The sequence below is a fragment of the Atractosteus spatula genome, chromosome 9 (genome assembly GCF_055471065.1).
Source record: "Atractosteus spatula isolate fAtrSpa1 chromosome 9, fAtrSpa1.hap1, whole genome shotgun sequence".
NCBI classification, from domain to species: Eukaryota; Metazoa; Chordata; class Actinopteri; order Semionotiformes; family Lepisosteidae; genus Atractosteus; species Atractosteus spatula.
The window spans coordinates 22,505,834-22,526,171 of record NC_142714.1 but is presented as its reverse complement, the minus strand read 5'-3'; the positions used below and the strand labels follow the sequence as shown (position 1 = coordinate 22,526,171).

At 41.6% G+C, this 20,338-nt stretch overlaps 2 protein-coding genes across 2 annotated transcripts in view; both read left to right on the top strand.

The window, feature by feature from the left end:
• cdan1 (codanin 1) overlaps positions 1 to 6,979 on the top strand; it is a 29,401-nt gene extending 22,422 nt beyond the window's left edge. The window contains exons 22-28 of the mRNA XM_088925936.1: positions 42 to 120; positions 988 to 1,193; positions 1,557 to 1,664; positions 2,181 to 2,244; positions 3,131 to 3,321; positions 4,857 to 5,003; positions 5,661 to 6,979. Coding sequence (XP_088782062.1) covers positions 42 to 120; positions 988 to 1,193; positions 1,557 to 1,664; positions 2,181 to 2,244; positions 3,131 to 3,321; positions 4,857 to 5,003; positions 5,661 to 5,756 — 891 coding nt within the window. The 3' untranslated portion in view covers positions 5,757 to 6,979. The remainder of the gene's footprint in view (positions 1 to 41; positions 121 to 987; positions 1,194 to 1,556; positions 1,665 to 2,180; positions 2,245 to 3,130; positions 3,322 to 4,856; positions 5,004 to 5,660) is intronic.
• Positions 6,980 to 9,318: 2,339 nt separating this feature from the next.
• Positions 9,319 to 20,338, top strand: part of stard9 (StAR-related lipid transfer (START) domain containing 9) — a 78,203-nt gene continuing 67,183 nt past the window's right edge. Inside the window, exons 1-2 of the mRNA XM_088925759.1 lie at positions 9,319 to 9,513; positions 16,896 to 16,965. Of these exons, the coding sequence (XP_088781885.1) occupies positions 9,467 to 9,513; positions 16,896 to 16,965 (117 nt within the window). The 5' untranslated portion in view covers positions 9,319 to 9,466. The remainder of the gene's footprint in view (positions 9,514 to 16,895; positions 16,966 to 20,338) is intronic.

Below are 20,338 nucleotides of genomic sequence, written 5' to 3'. Positions count from 1 at the left end.
TAATATCTTTAATTAAGCTGACTGTAACCCAATTTATGCAGGTTCTCCAGACGTCCAAAGATATCACAGTGCGGCTGGCTACCGAGAAGGCCTGCAACTGGCTCTCCACTAACATAGCAGGTAATGCAAACAAGAGACTCTTTAAGAATGAAGTGTTGCCCCTCTGTATCAGTGTAAGGTTGCTAACACATCAATTTCCCTACGGGATTAATAAAGTCTTATCTATCTATCTAAAAGTCCTGCACCACTCTGTTTCACATATCAATCTGATCCAGCGGGAAGACTTAAAATGTTGGCAGACGGGGGCTTTCACAGGTCAGCATCAAACATTTGATGCAAAAAGTTTCACAGTTTTTACGCCATGTTCCACAGAAAGCATATGCTGTGCTTTAAATCAAAAAGGCATACTGTATATCCTCAGCCAACTCTGCTGCTTTTCACTGTGTTCTTTCTGCAGCACTATTCTCAAGCCTATCGGGAAAATCAGAAATAAGCTGAAGTACCCTTAGAGTTTTTTTTTAGGTTTCTGTGAGGTGCAGGGTCCCTACAGTGGTGGACATTTTTTATGGTGGGATGGCTTTTTTTTAAACTGTGAGGTCTTTAGCTACCCCAAGCATTGATGGATACCTCCCCTGGATACAAGTAGTCCAAGTATGAAAGCATCTCTTCCTTTTTGGTTGTTTGTTTCAACATGTTGGATATTTGACAGAATCCAATTCTAGTGTCTCAATGTACATTGTTTTTAAAAGTGCCATTAATGTTTCTAGAAATTCATCATATGAACTTGGGTATGCAGCCAAAACGACAAACTGTCCCAGTACTTAGCTTTTAACTGTAAACTGTAAACGGAGAAAATTGTATTTTGTAAACCTTCTCCTTCTACTAGATTTGGAACGTCGGACATTGCACAGCAAAAGATTGTAGCTTTTTGAAGAGCTGAGATCTCTCAATTTGCACAGGTACAAAAATCATTGTTTTTTTTTCCAGCTCTGATAAAGCGCGAGTTGAAAAGTGCCTTCGACCGGGTGACGAAGGTGCCGTCCCTTTCCTCGGTGCCAGGAGAAGGAGATATGGGTGCTGTGAAGGAGCAGCTGCCCTCTGTAGTGAGTGAGACCGGGGCAACAGGGTCCAGATGCCCTGCAGGCTGCCAGCACACTGCCAGGCTGCCCTCTGACCTCATCATTGAGATCAAGGTATTGCCCCATTCTTACCTCGTGAAGTGCTGGGGTTGGACACAGAGGGTGACAGACATCTAACAGCAATCCAGACAGACTAATAAATTAATTAAAAAAATGCATCTGTTACTATTCTAGCTGGGAACATTAAACATGGGATTTAAAAAGATCTAATAGGTATGTGTTTTATTTATGGTTGTATTATTCCAATGCTTTAGCTGTAAGGAGACGCATAGCTGGCCTTACTATGAGAAAACTACAGTCATCTACAGGAGTACGCAAGCAGTGGGATGGGTTTTTTATGTGGCACATAGCCCAGTTGTTCTAGGAGTCCTCTAATTGCTGTTGATTGGTGAGTGATGTGTGTCCATGTGCCTGCAGGAGGTGCTGAGCTTTGCATTCGGCCCGCGCACAGAGGAGGAGCAGCTGGGCTTCCTGCAGCTCTGGGATCTGCTCCTTGGGGTGAGGGAGGCGCTTCACTGCAGGAAGGTGAGTCTGCCACAGGGATAGCCTGTGCCGGCAGTACTGGCTGGGCACAGGGCTGGAGGGAGAGCCTGTGCCGGCAGTACTGGCTGGGCACAGGGCTGGAGGGAGAGCCTGTGCCGGCAGTACTGGCTGGGCACAGGGCTGGAGGGAGAGCCTGTGCCGGCAGTACTGGCTGGGCACGGGGCAGGAGGGCATGCCTGTGCTGGGAGTACTATAATTTGTATGTACTGCCATGCTCACAACTAATAGAACTGAAAAAGTTGGCGATCGGCACCTCCATTACTACGGTCAGAAAGTGAGATTTGCATGAGCATTTGCTGCAGGTCCTGAATGTCTCAGAAGGTTGTCAGCTATGTTTTTTTATTTTAATTTCGAGATGCTCATTTTTATACACCTATATACACCTGAGGTGCAGGTAAATCTGTGCAGAATATAAATCTTTCAATGCCGTGTGTGGCATTCCGATTCTGTGCCAGTTTTGAGACTTGAGAATGAAAGAAAGCTCTTGTTTTCCTCCAGTTTGTCTCTGCCATCCCGGAACAGATGCTTGCCCGCTGCACAGTCCTGCTTGCCAGTAAGCTGGGTGAGTAAAAGCTTCTGTTTGGATCTGGAACAGCTTGTATGGTGCACAGTGAAGTAGGAGTTTTTCCCACCATAAAATCTTGCATGCTTTTTCCAGGTGCAGTATGTTTGTGTCACCCTGATCTGAGACCTTTTTACCCAGACATTGCGTTTAATTTTCAAGCTTAAGCTTTTGCTCTGGGAGAAATCAGTTTTCGCAGTTCTCCTGGTATTATAAAGCTGCATCTAAAATGCACAAGAGTGGACAAACTGCTATTTTGATAGGCTTGTCAATGGGAAGACTATGAGCAAGGATAAGCAACAGAGAACTCTCTTGAGATGGTACATTATCAACGTTTTTTTTGTCAGACTGGACTTTCTTAACCCTCCTATAAAAAAATGAAATCCTTTCCCAGATATTTTCAAGTTTAATGTAAAAAACATCCGCATTAACAATATGCATTTCTGTATTGTAAATTAGGAATAAGTTGATGAAAGCATATAATTTACAAAATTACACTATCTGTGCCTGCATGCTCAGAGAATGAGCATGAGAACTTCAACAGTGGTTTTGCAAATGTATTTCATTTCTGCACTTAAAAATCAATATATGTTTATTTATCAGGAGGAGATATGTGTGTCATATTTCTATTACTGGTGCAGAGGTGGGCTGCTGCCAGAGTCTATATCTAATAATAGTACAGCTGATTAATATTTCATTTCACTCTAATTAATACAAATTTTGGAAGATATACTGTAGGTGTCTATAATATCAAGAATGTTTGTCTTTTTTGTGGACTGTGTATGAGATCATGTCTGGTTGCTGTTGATGCCACTAGTCCTGCATAGGGAATTCCTCCCTACTTTCTGACGCAATTGTGATCTGGAGATATCCATTTTCTTAACAGTGTCTGGTGAGCTTCCCCTGAGATCCGCTGACCTTCCCGAGACTGTGTCCGAGCCTGGAGCTGACCCGGTGAAAGGCCTGCTGGAGCTGCTGCTCAACCTCTGGAGTCAGGACTTCTGCACACCAGCTCCCCTCCAGCTCCTGCTCACCGAGTACAACTTGTCAGCCATCCTCAGGGCTGGAGACACTCAGGTAAGAGTACCTGAAACAGGGTGTCTAGGAAGTACAGCAGTGGGAGAGACTAGAAGAGGGTGACCAGGAAGCTTGGTGGTAGGAGAGGCTGAAGAGGGTGACAGGAGGCTTGGCGGTAGGAGAGACTGGAAGAGGGTGACAGGAAGCTTGGCGGTAGGAGAGGCTGAAGAGGGTGACAGGAGGCTTGGTGGTAGGAGAGACTGGAAGAGGGTGACCAGGAGACTTGGCAGTAGGAGAGGCTGAAGAGGGTGACCAGGAGGCTTGGCGGTAGGAGAGGCTGAAGAGGGTGACCAGGACGCTCGGCAGTAGGAGAGGCTAGAGAGGGTGACCAGGAGGCTTAGCAGTAGGAGAGCTTGAAAGAGGGTGATAGGAGGCTTGCCATTAGGGTGGTGCTGGAGGACAGGTGCCTCAAGATTTGCTTTTGGCGTCCTAACAGAGATGAGATCAGATACATGTAAGGGTGAACTGAAGATGACCCCTCACAAATGAAGGGTTGCCAGTGGCAGTCCTAGTGACAAGTGTGTCTTGTACAGTAAGGATAAATACATGTTTTTGGAATTGTTTCATGTAATTAATTACCGCAACACAATACAGTCAGCTAAACTTAAGACAGCAAGGCACTGGTTGTTTAGGGTTTTAAAGTGGAGGCACTTCTTCAGTGTATTTGGAAACATATTGTTGCGGCTCTAGAACATCTTACATTACCAAGTTGTAGTAGTTGATTCTCTTTTACTTTCCAAATCTTAGGTCTTTAAGCTCCAAACAATAAATTTTTTTATTGTATTCATTAACTAGGCCACATGGCCTCCTTCTTGGGGGGAATTGGTGCAGCCTTCTTCATTTCTGTGGGATGGAGCAAACTATCCCAGAGGACTGCCCAATCCACAGATTCAACACAGCTGGACCAGAAGCTTGGATCAATTGGCTCTGGGACTGTGCATTTAATAAATCATAAATTCCTTGCAGTAACCTGGAGCCTCTCTCACAGATAGGACAGCCCATCACAGGACATACACGCATGCAGAAACACAAAGGGGCAATTTAATGGAGCCACATGAACCTAACATGTATGTCTTTAGAAGGTGTAATGATATTGGAATATACCCACACTAACACACGGAGAAAAATGCATATTCCCGGTCTGGAATTAAGAGCTGCGAGGCAGCTGCAGCTGCAATTGCAATTAAAATAGAATAACCTTAGGCAAGGTAAACTAATCTTGAGTTCATGCTATGCTACTGATGCTGACTTGAGAGTATTAAGAAAGCTGTGTTGTCTTGTCTGCTGCTTAAACGATACAATATAAAGATAAAGTGACACGTGGCTGTTTTGCAACAACCTCACTTTGAACCAGGGCTAACTAAAAGAGCCATGCTATCTGGGTGTTGATGGAAGGTGTAGATGAAAACAATTAACGACTGCATGTTTGACAAAATATTTTTCTTGTATAGGGATGAAAACATCACTTCTCTTCTATTCATTAATAGTTCTTTTGCAGTACATCTCTGATCCGGGCATTTTTTGTCTGTCTGCAGAGGAGCCACTTCCTGTTCCTCACTAAGCAGCTGCTGGAGAAGGGGCTGCTGGGACAGGAGGAGGTAGCTGCTTCCTGGAAGAGGCTGCTGGGACAGGAGGAAGAAGGTGCTTGCTGGAAAGGGCTGTCAGACTTGACCTGCCCCACGGTGAGTCAGTGATGGACCCATCAAAGCTTTGAGAAGCCTTTTTCTGAAACAAGGTTGATAATGAGCTCTGAAGTTGCAGTAAGCATGCTAAGCAAAACCTGTACTGGGGAAACATCATGCAGAGAACAGAAATTGCAACGCAGGTATTCAAAACTACTAATTTCCGCAAAGTAGAATCATCTTTATTATAATGTACTTCTTTAACATTTCATACTGTCATTCTGATCTTTATGTTCTATTGATTGTGAAGTAAATAAGAAAAAAATGTGTAAACTTCTGTGTTGTTCACACTAGTCAGAAAATGGACACTTGATATTTATTTAAAACTGTGGACAGTGTCAAAAGCACATCCTTGTCTTCATATCTCTGGTAAATATTTTGGCCTGGAGATCGGACCATAGCATTTAAAACAATTTTTAAGTTTCTCTTCTGAATCTGGTATTACAGTATCAAAATGCTCAATTTCATAATGTTACCTTTTTTATGCCCTTTTTGAGTAATGTCAAAAACAGTTTTTCAAACAATATCATTTTGATCCCATTTGCAAAACAATTACTCTAAAAGCTGTACCATGTACTTTTCAGTTTACCTGGTTTTAAAATGCCTGTAGTCATTTTAACTGTCCATTAAACCAGATTCTCTTGTACTGTGTTTCAGGACTGTAAGGGAAAGCCAGAAGGAGTGTGTACTGGATCTTTGCTGCTAAGCCTCACACAGCAAAATCATGAAGATGCACTACAGAGCACAGATTGAACAGTAGGGGGCACCATTTACCAGAATAATTACAGCTTGGGTTTCACCCATGTACTAGGCTTGTGGTGGAAATGAGGAGAATCTCAGGACAACACCATAAAAGCCTCAAAAGCAAATAAGTGTGAATATATGTTATAGCAACATATGTAATGTTACACCTCTATCATGTCACTTCAAACCAAAGTCAATGACAGTACACTAGACTTGTACAACTGTAAGATAAGGTAAAATGAAACTATTGCATTAGTCGTCAACATGCTTAAAATGTTCTTTATCATTTTCCTTTACAGTGTTGGCACATGTTGGATTCTTTTATGGATAATTTCCATCATTAGCACATGTTTGTTTAAAAGGGTTTTCTAATTTTTTAATCACACTTGATGTTTTGGTAGATGTGCATTCGGTGTTTTAATCTTGTTCTTTACTCTTTAGCATGACCGCATTCCTGTGTTGAGACTAACTTGCCAGGGAAGTTAAGGGTGTCTAAGAGGGTACAGGATACTTTCCAGAGACCTGCATTTCAGACGTATAGGTTTTGCTGGTACCTGCCGTAGCAAAGTATAGCACTGGTGCTGAGTTAGAGCAACTCTGTTTTGCCCTGGCTCTGAATACCTCCCAGTAAGCCGAAATCAGGCAAGGGGAGCCGAGAGACAGAGGGAAGGAGAGATGCATTATGTCTTGTACAGTTCCAGTGTCTGTTCTGCATGCCACGGTGTTCTAATCACAGGTATCATTTTTTAAAATAAGACTGAAGTTAAAACTCCTACATTTTGGAAGGGGAACACTGTTTACAGAATGATCATTAATTCAGAATTAAAACTCATTAGTGTGGACAGTGTAAGTGATAACCGCTCCGGTTCCACAGATCAGCTGTTTCAGCTGGTGATCAGACCACACTGGGCAGCAGGGAAGTGTTAGCTCAGTGAGTGAGTCCGCTGTGTTGTCTGTCTGCTGAGTCCCTCGCCTAGTCTGGCATCGTCTGGCTATGAAAAAGCCTTACAGAAAGAAAAATGCCTTCTGTTCTGCTGCTTGTTTCATGAATGCCTTTTTATTGCATTTGTGATTTCCTGTGGTTCATATTGGACTAAGTATACTTTATGTACTGATTTTAAGATGTTCACTTTTGAAGCCATTAAATAAAAATAAAAAGGTAATGTTAAATGAGAAAAATGTTGTCCTTTTTTGAATGACCATATGTACAATAAACATTTTATCAATCTGCATTGAGATCACACTACATTCTCCTCAAGTTCACTTTGAGTGTTTTCTTTATAGGTGCGCTACAAATTATACTTATCTGCCATTATCAAGCCAGGCTGAAAGCAAACAATTAGTTTTTGTCTCTGATTACCTTTCCCTCGGTAGATTTTAGCGAGAACTGCTTTTGTGACATTCTCTATGAGTATGGAAAACCTTCCTGAGTGCATATGTGTGGATACGCAGAACTCAAAACAGAAAGTTACCTCTCAAGCGATTTCCTGAACTTCAAAGATCCTGGAGACACATGCTTTGCAGATTGCAAGAAATTAAGGAAATGTTAATGTAACTCAAAGCAATAAGTAGTTTCCTTTTTAATACTATGCACAGAAACTTCTCAGCATTTTAAGGGTATTCTAGTCATCATGCACCAGAAAGACTCAGATTAAAATAATTCCTGGAAGTATTTATTAATGTGGTGGATCCCCTTTAAGCATGACTTAATTGCTGATGGACAAGATATGAAAAGCTGAGATTTACATATGATCGAATAATCTCCTCCGCTGTGTTTGAAACACCAGAGAGACAGATGTAAGAACATAAGAGCAGTTACAAACAAGAGGGGCCATTTGACCCAACTAGCCTGTTTGGTAGTAATTGATCCAAGGATCTCATCCCACCACTTATTAAAAGAAGCCGGAGTATCGGCTTCAACCACATGGCTGAGAAGCTTGTTCCGTACTCCTACAACCCTTTAGGTAAAGAATTGCCTCTTTTTTCAGTTTTAAATGTGCTCCCACTTAGCTTCCCCTGGCAGTTCATTTCAAACTGACAATAGATATACTTCTGTACCTAAAGGATTGTACACAATAAGACTAGGGCAATTCTTGAGATCTGATGGGTGAGCTCTGGGGATACTGGCATTGTGTGTGTTCGTGCAGATAATTAAATACAAGAGGCAGTACTAAGAAAGACATCTTTCACTCCTAGAGCTCTTCTCATGCCCATAAAAAGAAACTCCTTTAGGTGTCGCTGTACCCATGTGTGTGTGCGATTTAAGGAATGCCACTGCTTATTGTTTGGCACACTTATAGCCTTGACTTCACAGCTTCTCGGAAAACGCGACTTCCACGCAGATAATAATACTGCTTCAGTGCTGACAGACTTACACAGGCAAAAAAAAAAACCCACAAGGGTACCGACTTTCTGTCGGCTGTTTACCGTCTCATCCAGAAATCTGAAGTCTTGGAAGTGGTTTTGACAATCCCAGGGTAGTTTGGCCACACACGCTTGTCAACAGCGATAGCTGAGAGTGTACATAGTACAGATGAGGAGGTAGCCGTGTCCTTAAGTGTGTCCACTAAGAGCACTTAGTGACTTTCAGCGAGTCGTGTTAACAACACACCTTACAAATCAAGGTAACAAGAGCCCCTCCAGTGAGAGACATAAAAAATATCGTATCTGCGGTTCTCTTACTTGGTGACAGACGTCACAGCTTTTCTGCTAGAGAAGTCTGCATTTTCAGTTAACATCAATATAATCCCTGGTTTATCAGCATTAGCATCAATAACATCCCATTCTGGTCTACGTCATTCACAGGGACTTCACTCGTCTCGTTTTCGGTGCTTCGAGGAAGTTTTCTGACCCCAGCTTTGCTTGCTAGTGGGCAAGATCAATTTTACGAGCTTGGAGACCAAACAGGTTCCCTGTGGTCATTGGGGGCAGGTCTACCAACATGAAAACATGGCTGTCTAGTTATGAAAACGATGGCAATTATGGCAGACGTAAGATGGGTAAATTCTCATCTTTCATGCAGGTTCTTTGTTAAAAAAGTGCCTTTTCAAGACAATTTTCTTCGGTCTGTATAGGTCTTGAAATGGAGGCGCAGTATCACAAAAGCCCCTCGAAATTATGCATTTGGATTTCATGGAGGATGGACGCTGTAATGACTTGAGTGGCTACAAGAATGAAAAGCTGACGCCGAACTAGTGTCCGCCTGCCCCTTGCTCTCGGGGGTTAGTGAACCTGAAAAACAAGCACTAAATGCGAATTGCAGAATTGGTATACTATACTTTATACACTATATCTGAGACTAATTGTGAAGTTTACTTTTTTTCCACATAAACCATCGCATCTGAAAAATAATGAAGCGCATTTACGATCTTTATTTTTCTTTCATGTATTTTAAGTCTGAAATAATATTACTGTAATCATGTAAGCAGTCCGATGAAAACGAAGTTGTAAGCTCTCTGCGCCAGTACATTGTCAGTAGGCGCCTCCCGGCCCCACCTCAGCCCCGGCTCCCTCCCGCGGGGGCGACTCCCCTCCCCGCAGGAAGTGGCTGCAGATCGTCCCGCACTCAGTCGCAGGAACCGCGGAGCCTCGCTGCGGCGAAAATGACATGAGAGGCTGGGGGCGAGAGCCTCTGAGCCCCGGCAACTTCTTCGCTTCTTGCTCTAACGCGCATTTTCACCGACTCTCCAGCAGCCGTGCTGGCCGGGCTCCCTCACACCATGGCCAACGTAAAAGTGGCCATTCGGGTCCGGCCCCTCAGCACAAGGTAGGCGAGAAAGTAGCCCTTCTTATAAAAGTTTTGAGACGTCATGGGAATTTTGAAATTACGTTACTTATCTCTGCAATATTTATTAACTTAGTTTTGTAGTGTTCACTTACGTATATTTACAAAGAGACATGCATTGATACTGTTTTGATTAAAACAAACTAAAACTAGTGTAAACATTACACTGGGCGCATCTTTGTAGCAACCGTGGTAGTAATCTCAATACATTCAGTCGAAAGAAAATGTTTTTGTTAAGGGTGCGGGATGACTACTTTGACTTTCGTGTGGAGGCTGGATAGGTGATATTAAATGATTATCTTGGTTTCTGGTTGGGGTATGTGGCTTATGCGCGTTGCACGTAACTGTCACGGTATATAAAGATTCAAAAGCATAGGATCGCGGTACGCACTGTTGCTCGAAAACCAAATGCTTTTTTGTAATGCGAACTACATAGTGGTATGCAGTGAACTCTAAAGATTGGTTTTGTGACTTTCAGACCACTCAGCGCTGAGATTTCGTGTTGTTAACATGATGTCAGTTTCTTCTTTTTGGTTCCTGTGTTCTTTGAGCGGAAAGGCAGTTGGTGCCTGGTTGCGGTTTTCAGTGCAGTATCCAAGCTTTCTCGGGCACGGTAAACAGCAAAACTATACGAATGTGATACTGCTTATGTCTTAATGAAGCTATTTCGATGTGCTGTTCACTGCAGTAGCCCGAGTAGTCTCTTGCAAGAGCGGACCTGTTTTCTAGGCAACAAGTTTACAATTCCCACACTTAGCAACGCAGACAGGACTCTGCAGGGACTGCTGAAAAGTTAGTTTCTTTTGAGTCTTGAGTAACAACTCCTCAGCCAACAAGCGCAGTCGTGTAGGCGCTTGTTAAATATTTTATTTTCTTGCTTAATTTAAAAAATCTGTATTTTTTATTACGGTATAGTTTTCTGTCCACTTGCCTCTGATAAAGACTGGATCGCTGTTTTAAGGTCCAGTAATTCTGAGATGTGTTTTACAGTTTATATACAGCATGTAGCACCATCTATGCATGTGAAGGCCCAGCTGGCAGTACTCCAGTAAGAAGAGTAGTGAAGAAGAGATGAATATGGCTGGCATCAATTAGGGGAAATTACTTCTGCATGTTAGGTATAATTTCATTGGAGCTGGAACACTGAAGGCAGGTTGGGTGGTGGAAACACCATTAAATGCCTTTGTGTGGCTTACTGTGCAGATAAAGTGTTATAGATAAAGCATAGTGCTGATTTGCATGACAAAGTCTGACATAATTTACTGTTAGTGTTATGCAAATGTGAGATGTGGCCGTTCTTGCCTGGACTGTTCTGCCTACCTGCTGGGCCGAAAGGGCACATAACTGGATTCTCCCAGTTCTGTGCCTGGTGACAGTGTAACACATGCAGAAGGGCAACCCTTGCACACAGGGGGAGAAGTAAATCACAGCACTTCCTGTGAGCTGCTAGGAGCCGTCAAGAAGCCAAAGGGGCTGGGAATGAGAAGGGTCTAATTGGTCACTGGTTATTCATTTCCTGAAAAGCAGAACTCAGCTCTCATTTTTGGTAGCAAGGAGTAGGGCTCTCCTTGTTTTGCCATGTTATCTCTCCTTTTGTCCTACCGCTAACTCAGCTGTTGCTTCTGCAGAATTGAAAAACAACGAAGCATGTCAAAAGTCATCCATAAAACCGTTTAGGCATTTTTTTCAAGAAAACACTGGAAGATCCCATCTCAGTTTCCCTAAGTCCTTATTTTCTTCTTTCTTCGTTTTGTTGTTTTGAAATGGGTAATATGTACAGTACCACAAACACTGTCTGAGAAATAGGATTTGTGCACCTTGCAAGTTCTGATAATTATGATACTTATACAAAGATATGATATTTGATACCCGGGAATTCAAGCTTTAGGTGATTTATACATTCAGACATGTCCGAAAAAATCGTTCTTATTTTTTTTCTTAATTCACAACATGAATATTTGCAGAAACGTTATACTGGCAATAAACTAGCGGAAGACATTTTTCTTGTTCTCCCCAAGATTGCTGTCTCACCTTTACTGAACAAACACCTTCACCTGGAGTTTCTCATAAAGAGTAGGGGTGTAACCCCGGCGTCCTGGCCAAAATTTCCCATTTGCCCTTATCGATTATGGCCTCCTAATAATCCCCGTCTATGAATTGGCTTCATTACTCTGCTCTCCTCCCCACTAATAGCTGATGTGTGGTGAGCGTTCTGGCGCACTATGGCTGCTGTCGCATCATCCAGGTGGATGCTGCACATTGGTGGTGGTTGAGGGGAGTCCCCATTACCTGTAAAGCGCTTTGATTGGAGTGTCCAGAAAAAGCGCTATATAAGTGTAAGCAATTATTATTATTATTATTATTATTATTATTATTATTATTATTATTACCTGATTCAAATAAACGCCATCAATTAGACTCCACATTACAGGATAAAAAAAATGCATACAGAAATTTGAAAGTATTCATGAAAATTTGCCCACCCATCAATCAGTAGAAACGTGCTTTTCCTAATAGATTGTACATCCTGGAAGCTCAGGGTGCCACTGAGAGAGCATATCTGGTGATACTCTGGTCCATTTCAGTGCCACATATGATCATTCATTAACCCTTGTCAGTGTGTGGGAGGTTGGAGTGAATTATTGTGCACAGAGAAAACCCCACATGAACATGAAGAACATGTGCAAACTCCACGCAGGCAGAGACCCAAAGCTGGAATCAAGCCCAGGACCCTGGAGTAGTGAGGCAGCAGAGATAACCATCAGGCCACGAATTTTGGTAAAATTGTTTCTGACTTCGTTCCGGAATTTGAGAAAATATCCCACTTCAAGGTTTGGACAATGTATCAAACAATCCCTCAGTGTGCATTTTGTTCCTTCTTCAGGGCTCACTTTGGTTAAATGTCAGGGAAACGGAACCAGAATGAGGGGAAACTCAGAAGTTGATATAGGGTTGAGATCAATTCCAAAACCAGCTTGACCCTTTAATAACTGAAAGCAAGTTGAAACCTATGCTCTAAATAGCAAACTGAAATCAGTTAGCCTGTGATAAACAACGTGGCTGGAGCAAATGCTAGAAGATACAGTGTTCCTCCAGGATCAGGACCAGGGCTGGAAGCCACTGGCCTATGGGCTACAGTTCAGGTTAAAGTTAGTATAATATTCAGTTTTCCACTAACTGTTTAAAGATCCCTATGAAAACTGCATGAACAGGACATTAACTGTAGTCTTTCAGAACGGGAGTCAGTAGGTTTGATTTCAAAAGTGAATACCCTTTTTGAATTGAGTAATTTTAGAAATATATTTTTTTATCAAATACTATTTAAAAGTAACTTGAAACCATGGATCTCCAATCCTGGTCCTGTAGTGCTGGTTTGTCTGCAGATTTTCTAGGTCTCTTTATACCACCAGGACCTGAAGAGCTGGGTGAAGCTGTTAAACTGGTCCAGTTAAGCCAGTAATGAGCTGAGTGGGGTTAGTGTCAGGAGCCCAGCTGGACTGAAAACTGGAGACACACACCAGCCCCTCCAGGACCAGGACTGAGGACCCCTGCTCTAAAACCTTGAGGAGTATAATTGTCTACAGAATGGCTGGAATCGTGCCATCATCAGACACCTCTCCTCCTTTGCTGGAGTAGTGAGCAGGATGGCAGAACCTTTTTTTTCCCCATAAATCAATCTGCGCGCATGTCTCTGCTGTGTGTGCGTGGAGTGTGTGCTTTGAGAGAACACCCCACTTCCTCCCTGCCCTGATACAGCTTTGATGGCGTGGCGATGAAGTTGACTTGGAGATGAAATTGAATGTTTAACTGTCACCCCACGTACTGTACAACGTCAGAATCTTTAGCAACTTTTCTTGAGCTGAGAGGGGATAGAATACTACAGGTCACTCACTGATTAGCTCTGCACAGTCTATATGGCTGCAAATAAGCATTGTGCATGATCTAAATTCCTAAATTCTGCAAACTACCCCCTGAATGTAAGGGCATTATCCTTAGGAATGTTGCCTGTCTTGACCAGTATCTGTTGTATCAGGTCATACAGTACACGTATATTTGGAGCACTGACTGCAAGCAAAACAGTCGAAGTTCAGATTCACTATTAAAAATATGTGGTGGTTTATTAAAGCTGGCGAACTACTATTAATGCTCATATTTTCACAGTGAGGTATACAAACTTGTCTTCATAAAATGTATGCTTATGTGAATCGTATGTCAAACTGTTAAACCTGCTGTAACTGCAATTAATTTTTATTGCAATTATTTATTGCAAGAAATTAATATTTCTGGAGTTATTCAGTTGCTTTAAATGAGAAAATGTCAGCTTGTCAGACTGAAAAAAAGCACCCAGGAGAAACTGGCGAATGGACATGGCAAAGTTTTATGAACTTCGGTGAAACTGAAGGTCTTAAAGCAAGGCCAAGAGAATGAAATCCTCACTTCCTCTCGTATTCATTTTTTTCTGTATGAACTGACTTTTCACAGCACTGCAGACATTCCTCTGATTACACTCAATTGCATCAGATGAGTCTGGAATTCCTGATCGTTCCCAGGGTTTTCCTCTCTGCGTCCTCATTTTCCCTGTGAATAACAGCAGCCCTGGATTTGTTCAAAGTCAGATGTACATCTGTTTGTGTGTAGATTCACTAGTTTATAATAGGAACAAAGATGACCAGATACTTTAATGTTAAATGGTTTTTCTAAACAATTTGTATGGTTTTTTGTAACTGAAAATCCCAATGGAATTGGACTTTTTAAGTGATTGGTTTTGCAGCATGAAGCTCTTCATGGTTGCCATGAAGTTGAGACATGAGAAATCTTTTCATCCAGTGCCTCCCAATGCATGGCAATTTATGGAACTGTAGTGAAAACATTCTGGAATAGATGACCTTGAGCCAGAAGTTTCATTAGTATATTTAAGGCAGACAGCATCAATTTTGTAAGTCTATAAAATAGTAGAAATTTTGTATTTCATTTTCTTTAAGAAGGAAAAAAAAATCTGTTTTGTTAGAGGAGCTTTGATCTGTTTCTACAAAACAGCAGCTTAATGTAATTCATGTCAGAGTACAGTCTCACTGAGGAAAGATTTTGGAAAGATCTCTCGCAGTATAGCTGCAATGTGCCTTTCCCATACAAAGCACTTTTATAGTGTACTCAGGTCACACTAGGATTTCGGTACCAACACAGAAGATAAATGTCCCATGCTGTGCTGTGCAGGAAATATCTGTGCGTAGTTCTCAGTGCTTACCCTGGAGCTCCCATTAATACGAGGATCAAACGGAAGATGTAAGCCTGTTCACAGCCCATCCTACATCTTGGAAAGTTGCGCTGTGTTTTTCACAAGATGTTCCTTTTGGTTTGGTATCCAATCAGGCATAGCCTTTCTGTTATTGTTGGCTTTGTATTCCCTGTTGTGTTTGGTGGCTGGCAGAATCCCCCACATATATAGGCAGTGTTGCGAAGTTTGGGTATACAGTTTTTGTAGGCTTCTGCATGTGTATGATTGGCAAGTTTAATGTACAGTATGTCATTAAGTTGTATTCGTTCTTTACTTGGCTAGGCTGTATGTTGTACAGTTGTGTTTCATGGACTGATTGCAGCCCCTGGTTTTGTATTGGTCTCTTTTCTCATTGTTTAAAACATGGGCTAATTGTAGTGCAAGGTCATGATCTCATGCTTTGGAAGCATCTTTTTCAGGACTTCTATTGTGGCAGATACAAGTCTGAGGACCTGTATCTTGGTTTATCATTGTCATTTCCATGTAAACCAAGCGGGTTCTTATCCGAGTTCAGCTGCTGTTTTCGATGCCAGCATTTGTAATGCTCCACCCCTTCACCATCCATGTAGCAGTATCACATTATTTGGGAAATGTCCAACTATTGGGGAATCTAAACAGCAGGAGCACATTAACAACATTAATGAAATTAATTTCTTAACTAAGAAATGTAATAATGCAGTCATAATGCATGTATGTTTTTTCCCCAGTACTATATGTACTGTATACACATAGATTCACCAAATAAGAAACTTGAAACTTGGTTTGAGAATTAATAATCTCAAACAGGAGTATCAAACGGGGTCCCTGTGCTTGATCGCAAGTGATTGCTCATGGTGTTGAGTAGCTGGGGTCTCCATCACCCCAAAATTAAAAAAAAATATTTGATGGATTCCAGCAGGTTCTTGCCTTGACAGGGAACTTTGGTCTGTTTTAGTGGGATTCATATTTTAGGGTGGGTCACCTCTTTCTGGCAGTTATCCCCAAGCAACAATGAGAAAGGGGATATTATTTTCTTTAGTGTAAAAGGATGAATATGAATTGTGTATCCAACACCTGTGTTAAAATTACTTATTCTTTGGAGCATTGTTTACATCAGTATCCTTTATTGTTGCTTATTTGCACCCGTATGAGACATCAGAGAGTGACATTATGTTCTTCTTCTAGGGGTCTTGAAACATGTTCTGATATATTATGCATAGGGAACGAATACGATTGGGTTGTGTACAAGAAAAGAAAGTTTCCATACGCAGTTGATTTCCATACAAAGCCACAGTAAGCAAGCACAAATAGCAGTGAATGGGAGTGGGTGATTTCTGTAGGACAGGCCTGTATTTAGTGTGCTTTTGAGGGAGTTGTTTCTTCTGTCAATACTGGATTTCTGTGTTATGTCTTGGTTACATTTCAAGCTGAACTTCAGCAGCGATTTGAAAAAACTGGGAGATCAGCGGTTACCAAATCCTCTCTCTGTAGGACGAGAGTTAGCTTTCCTTCAATTATCTAATTTATTGTAATTGAATTTTAAAGTTCCAATATCTTAGAGTAAACATACTGTACAGTGTTATATTCATAAAAGTATAAATATCCTGGACTATAGCTTGTTTTATGTTCTTTATAGGGGTCCTAGATAAAAGCTTGAAGAATTTCGAATTATTAATTGTATCAAATTTAAACGTTTTCATACGTCTGGGCAAGCAGCTTCAAACCCCCCATTGTCTAGTGGCACAGCCCTAACATGATCCTACAGAACACAAAGTGAGCACATCCTGCACATTTAAGAGCCCTGAATACTGCTTTCTTTGTGTGAGAATGAAAAATGAAAAACAGCAAATGCGTGACTAAGTTTCAGCAAATAGCGATTTATGTGACCCCTGAAAGTCTTTACAATTCAGTCAACCAGCATTAAAAATTGTTTTAAAACTATTAAAAGTGGCAAAACTGATACTGCATACATCACTTAAGGCATCCGTGTTATTCCAAAGTGCTTCGGGACCGGCTTCAGGAGCAGGATCTGTGCCAGTGCTGATGAAGCAGACTGCCCTTGTCGCTGTCCAAGGCAGATGTCTGACTCCCTCTCTCTTGCTTTCCACAGGGAGAGTGCGGATGGGGGACAGATCTCGGTGCAGGTTGAGAACAAAGTGGTGCGAATCAGGAACATCAAGGTGAGAATTTTGTCTGTCAGCATCCTCTGTTCCCAGTGAACTTCCGATAGGATCCCAGAACACTCTCTGGACAAGATACACCACTAGTGACCTCTGGCAGGAAACGATCTGGCCCATTTGTGTCATTAATTAATAGTATACTAGCAGCTTCTTGACCCAAGGATCCCTGACAAGTTCTGAAAGATCTCATGGAATCAGCTTCAACAATGTTGCATGACAGCTTTTTCCAGAAGACCACCATCTTTAAATTTGTATAATGCTCAACTATCTGTGTTGGATGTAGTAGTTCAGGTGGGTAGCTGCATCAGCATGCATAGGCTGCAAAGAAACAAGTAATAGGTTTATTCCATGCTGAAAAAAAGAAGAAAGAAAACACAACATTTCGGCCGTGGAGCCTTCTTCAGGTGTGAGAGAGACAAGGCAGTAGGCAAAGGTAATGTAGCGGGAGAACAAAGGCTGGGAGAGAGGAGGAGTGAGAGGCAGGAGCAGGGGACAGAAAGAGAGGCCAATCAAGAGGTGTTAAGTCAGAATAGGTGTATAGAGGTGTGAAATGAAACTTCCAATGAATGGAGAAAATTTAGAAGAAGAGTAGTCTGTCGTTAAGAGAAGGGGTAAGGTGTGATCCTAGCTGCAGGATAATTTTGACTTTTCAGCATGGAATAAACCTATCTGTGTTGGATAGTTCTACAGTGAGCTCAGTTACAAGCCCACCCTTGTGTGCATTGCCGGTCTGTCTGGAGAGAGTAGTGATCTGAAGTTGGATCAGTGTGATAGTTTTAACGCAAAGAGCAGGTGGAGTTCTGTCTCCTGCAGGATGTTTACAGCAAAAGTCACTGAGTACCTGGAGTGTTGCTTTTGTTTATCCTTTTTTTCAAGTAATGCATTGTCCAGCTGGATGTTCTTTTACTCCACACTCAGTGCAGTAAAATAGAAAAAAGGTGGAATGATTTCTCAATGTGCAAATGCTTAATTCTTGGGATTGTCATACTATAATTCTGACAGCATTACATCTCAGCTCTTCAGCATCACTGAGTCACCTTTTTACTTCAAGCTTCTGTATCCCTTCATGAGAGCTCGTTTGAAGAGCCGTGCTGATCTATACTTCAGGTGTAAAAATATCTGAAGCTTGCAGTTTGGAAGCTGATACTTTGCAGACATGGTAAAACATTCAAGGTTTAAGTCTGGATTTAACTGTTTTCTTTTATTCCTCTAAAATGTGCCAGTTGTTAATGCCTAGAAGCCATGTGCCACAATATAGATTGACTACAATAGTGTGGGAAATCCATTTGTTAATGCTAAAAGTGAGGTAGGGTTTCACTGGAACTGAAGAAAAACAAAAGTAAAGGTTTCCTCCTAACTTGCACATTCAACTAAAAGAGCGGGACAGCTTCTTGTGTAAACTGTGAGAACTATAGAAGAGAGGCAGAGAGAATAAAAGAAACATATTTTTCTGTTTAAGAAGTTCAAACGCAAGTTGAGTAAATACAGTCAGAGCCCAACTGCTGTGCATTAGAGAGCGCTGTAATTAGGCATGCATGGCTAGGGCCAATTCTGGTTGGCCTGGTTGTTCTCTGGAGATATTTTTGGAAAGTGGGGTGGTTTGGGGTGTTTGTACACATGGGAAAATGACAGGAAAGACTGTCATGAGGTCACTGGGGAGAGCAGCCTTTCAGCTGAGGAGTGCAGGGAGAGAGATGAGACGTCTTTCAGCAAGAGCCTTCAGGCTGAGTGTACATTATGCGTGTTGTTTCTGGCTGCCATTTTAGTCCCTCTGCTGTGGTATTTTCAATCATAAAAGTGAACTATTTTACAAGTCTCTCTCCTTTTTTGTTGTTATGCTTGCATTCACTGTTTACCTCAAGTCAGTAGTGTTGATGCCATTCACAGATTATATAATGTGTTAAATATAGGCTATCCGAAAGGTTTTGGAATTACATTTCATTTTGTCACTCCTGCATTACCTAAGTATAACATAGATAAATTTATAAATTTATATAATAACTTTATTGTGCAAAGATTGTCCAAGTTAAAATGCAATAATTGTAAAAATTAAAGTACAATCAAATCAATGATTTTGGTTAAAAATGAACAGTTAAAAATGGGAGCAGGCCTCCCAGCCCGTCTAGCTGAGTGTGGTAATTTGTATATATCTATTTAATTATAGTTCGAAAAATTGAGCTATATTTGAAAAAATTGGAAAAATAGATTCTGAAAGTTCTCGGTATTGACTTATTTTCCATTAGCCTAAAAGTAGTACCACACAGTGCTTACAGTTTCCCCATCCAAGTACATTTCCCTGGTTCTCCTCTCCCTGCCAGGCACCATTGCTATGACCTTGTCCACAGCACTGACTGTTCAAGCCAGGTTCAGATAGTTGGGAATGTGTCTGTCCCATTGGAAACTCCAAGGAGAATCAGTAGGGCCTGTTTCTAGTAATAACTTGCTTGTCTACAACAGCATTCTGACTAGAAGCCAGTTTTCCTTCTTCTGAACTGCAGCATGTTTGTGTGCTTTCCTAACAGTGTAGGTCACTTCTCTATAAAATGTCAGTTTTAGGGATAGTGTAGTTTAATAGACAATCTTATGTAGTGACTGAAAATAAGGTAGTTTGATGTTTGATGCTCTTTATAAATTTAAAACATTTGTATTTAAAGAAGTCTCCAGCTTGTCCTGAAATATGTGGTGGTTAGGAGAACCTTTTTTAACAGCATTGGATGACTGCCACGAATTTCAAAGTAAACTGATTGGTTAAAAACAGAGATCAATGTCCATTACTCAGGCAGGGAGTTCCATAGTCTTCAGCCCAGGACAGAGCTCTTTCAAAAACCAGTCATCCCTCAATGGATCAGTCGTTTTCCTGAACAAGGGAAAAAGACGGAGGCTTGGCTCCAAAAGGCTTCTGCTCTTACAGGATTAGAGCACACAATCACCACTCTTTTCAGCTAAGCCCTTAATGCGGAGCCCAACTGCTGGGGCAACAGTGGAACAGCCAGCCGGATTGTACTTTATGCCGGAGCAATTAGGCGTGTTTAATTGAGTCCTCTCACTGAGCTGGCCCCCACAGCTCCTCAAGTAGACTGAGAGGACCTGCCAATCCCAGATCGCCACAAATCTAGCCTCCAAAAGTTGTCAGGTATTTGGAATAATTTAAAAAGTTGAATTACCTGCAAAACAACTTGATTGTCGCCAGTTATTTTTGTTATACAGTACCCTTCCTAATTTGTAAGAGTCATGTGTTTCATGTATCTTGGCTCATGGTTTTTAAACATTCAGTGGTGAATGAGAAATTGTGGGAAGATTCTGGTGATCTGCCCACCTTCGAAACACTCGCCTTGTAACAGGTCACAGGCATCACAGTGTCATGCTGAAAGTT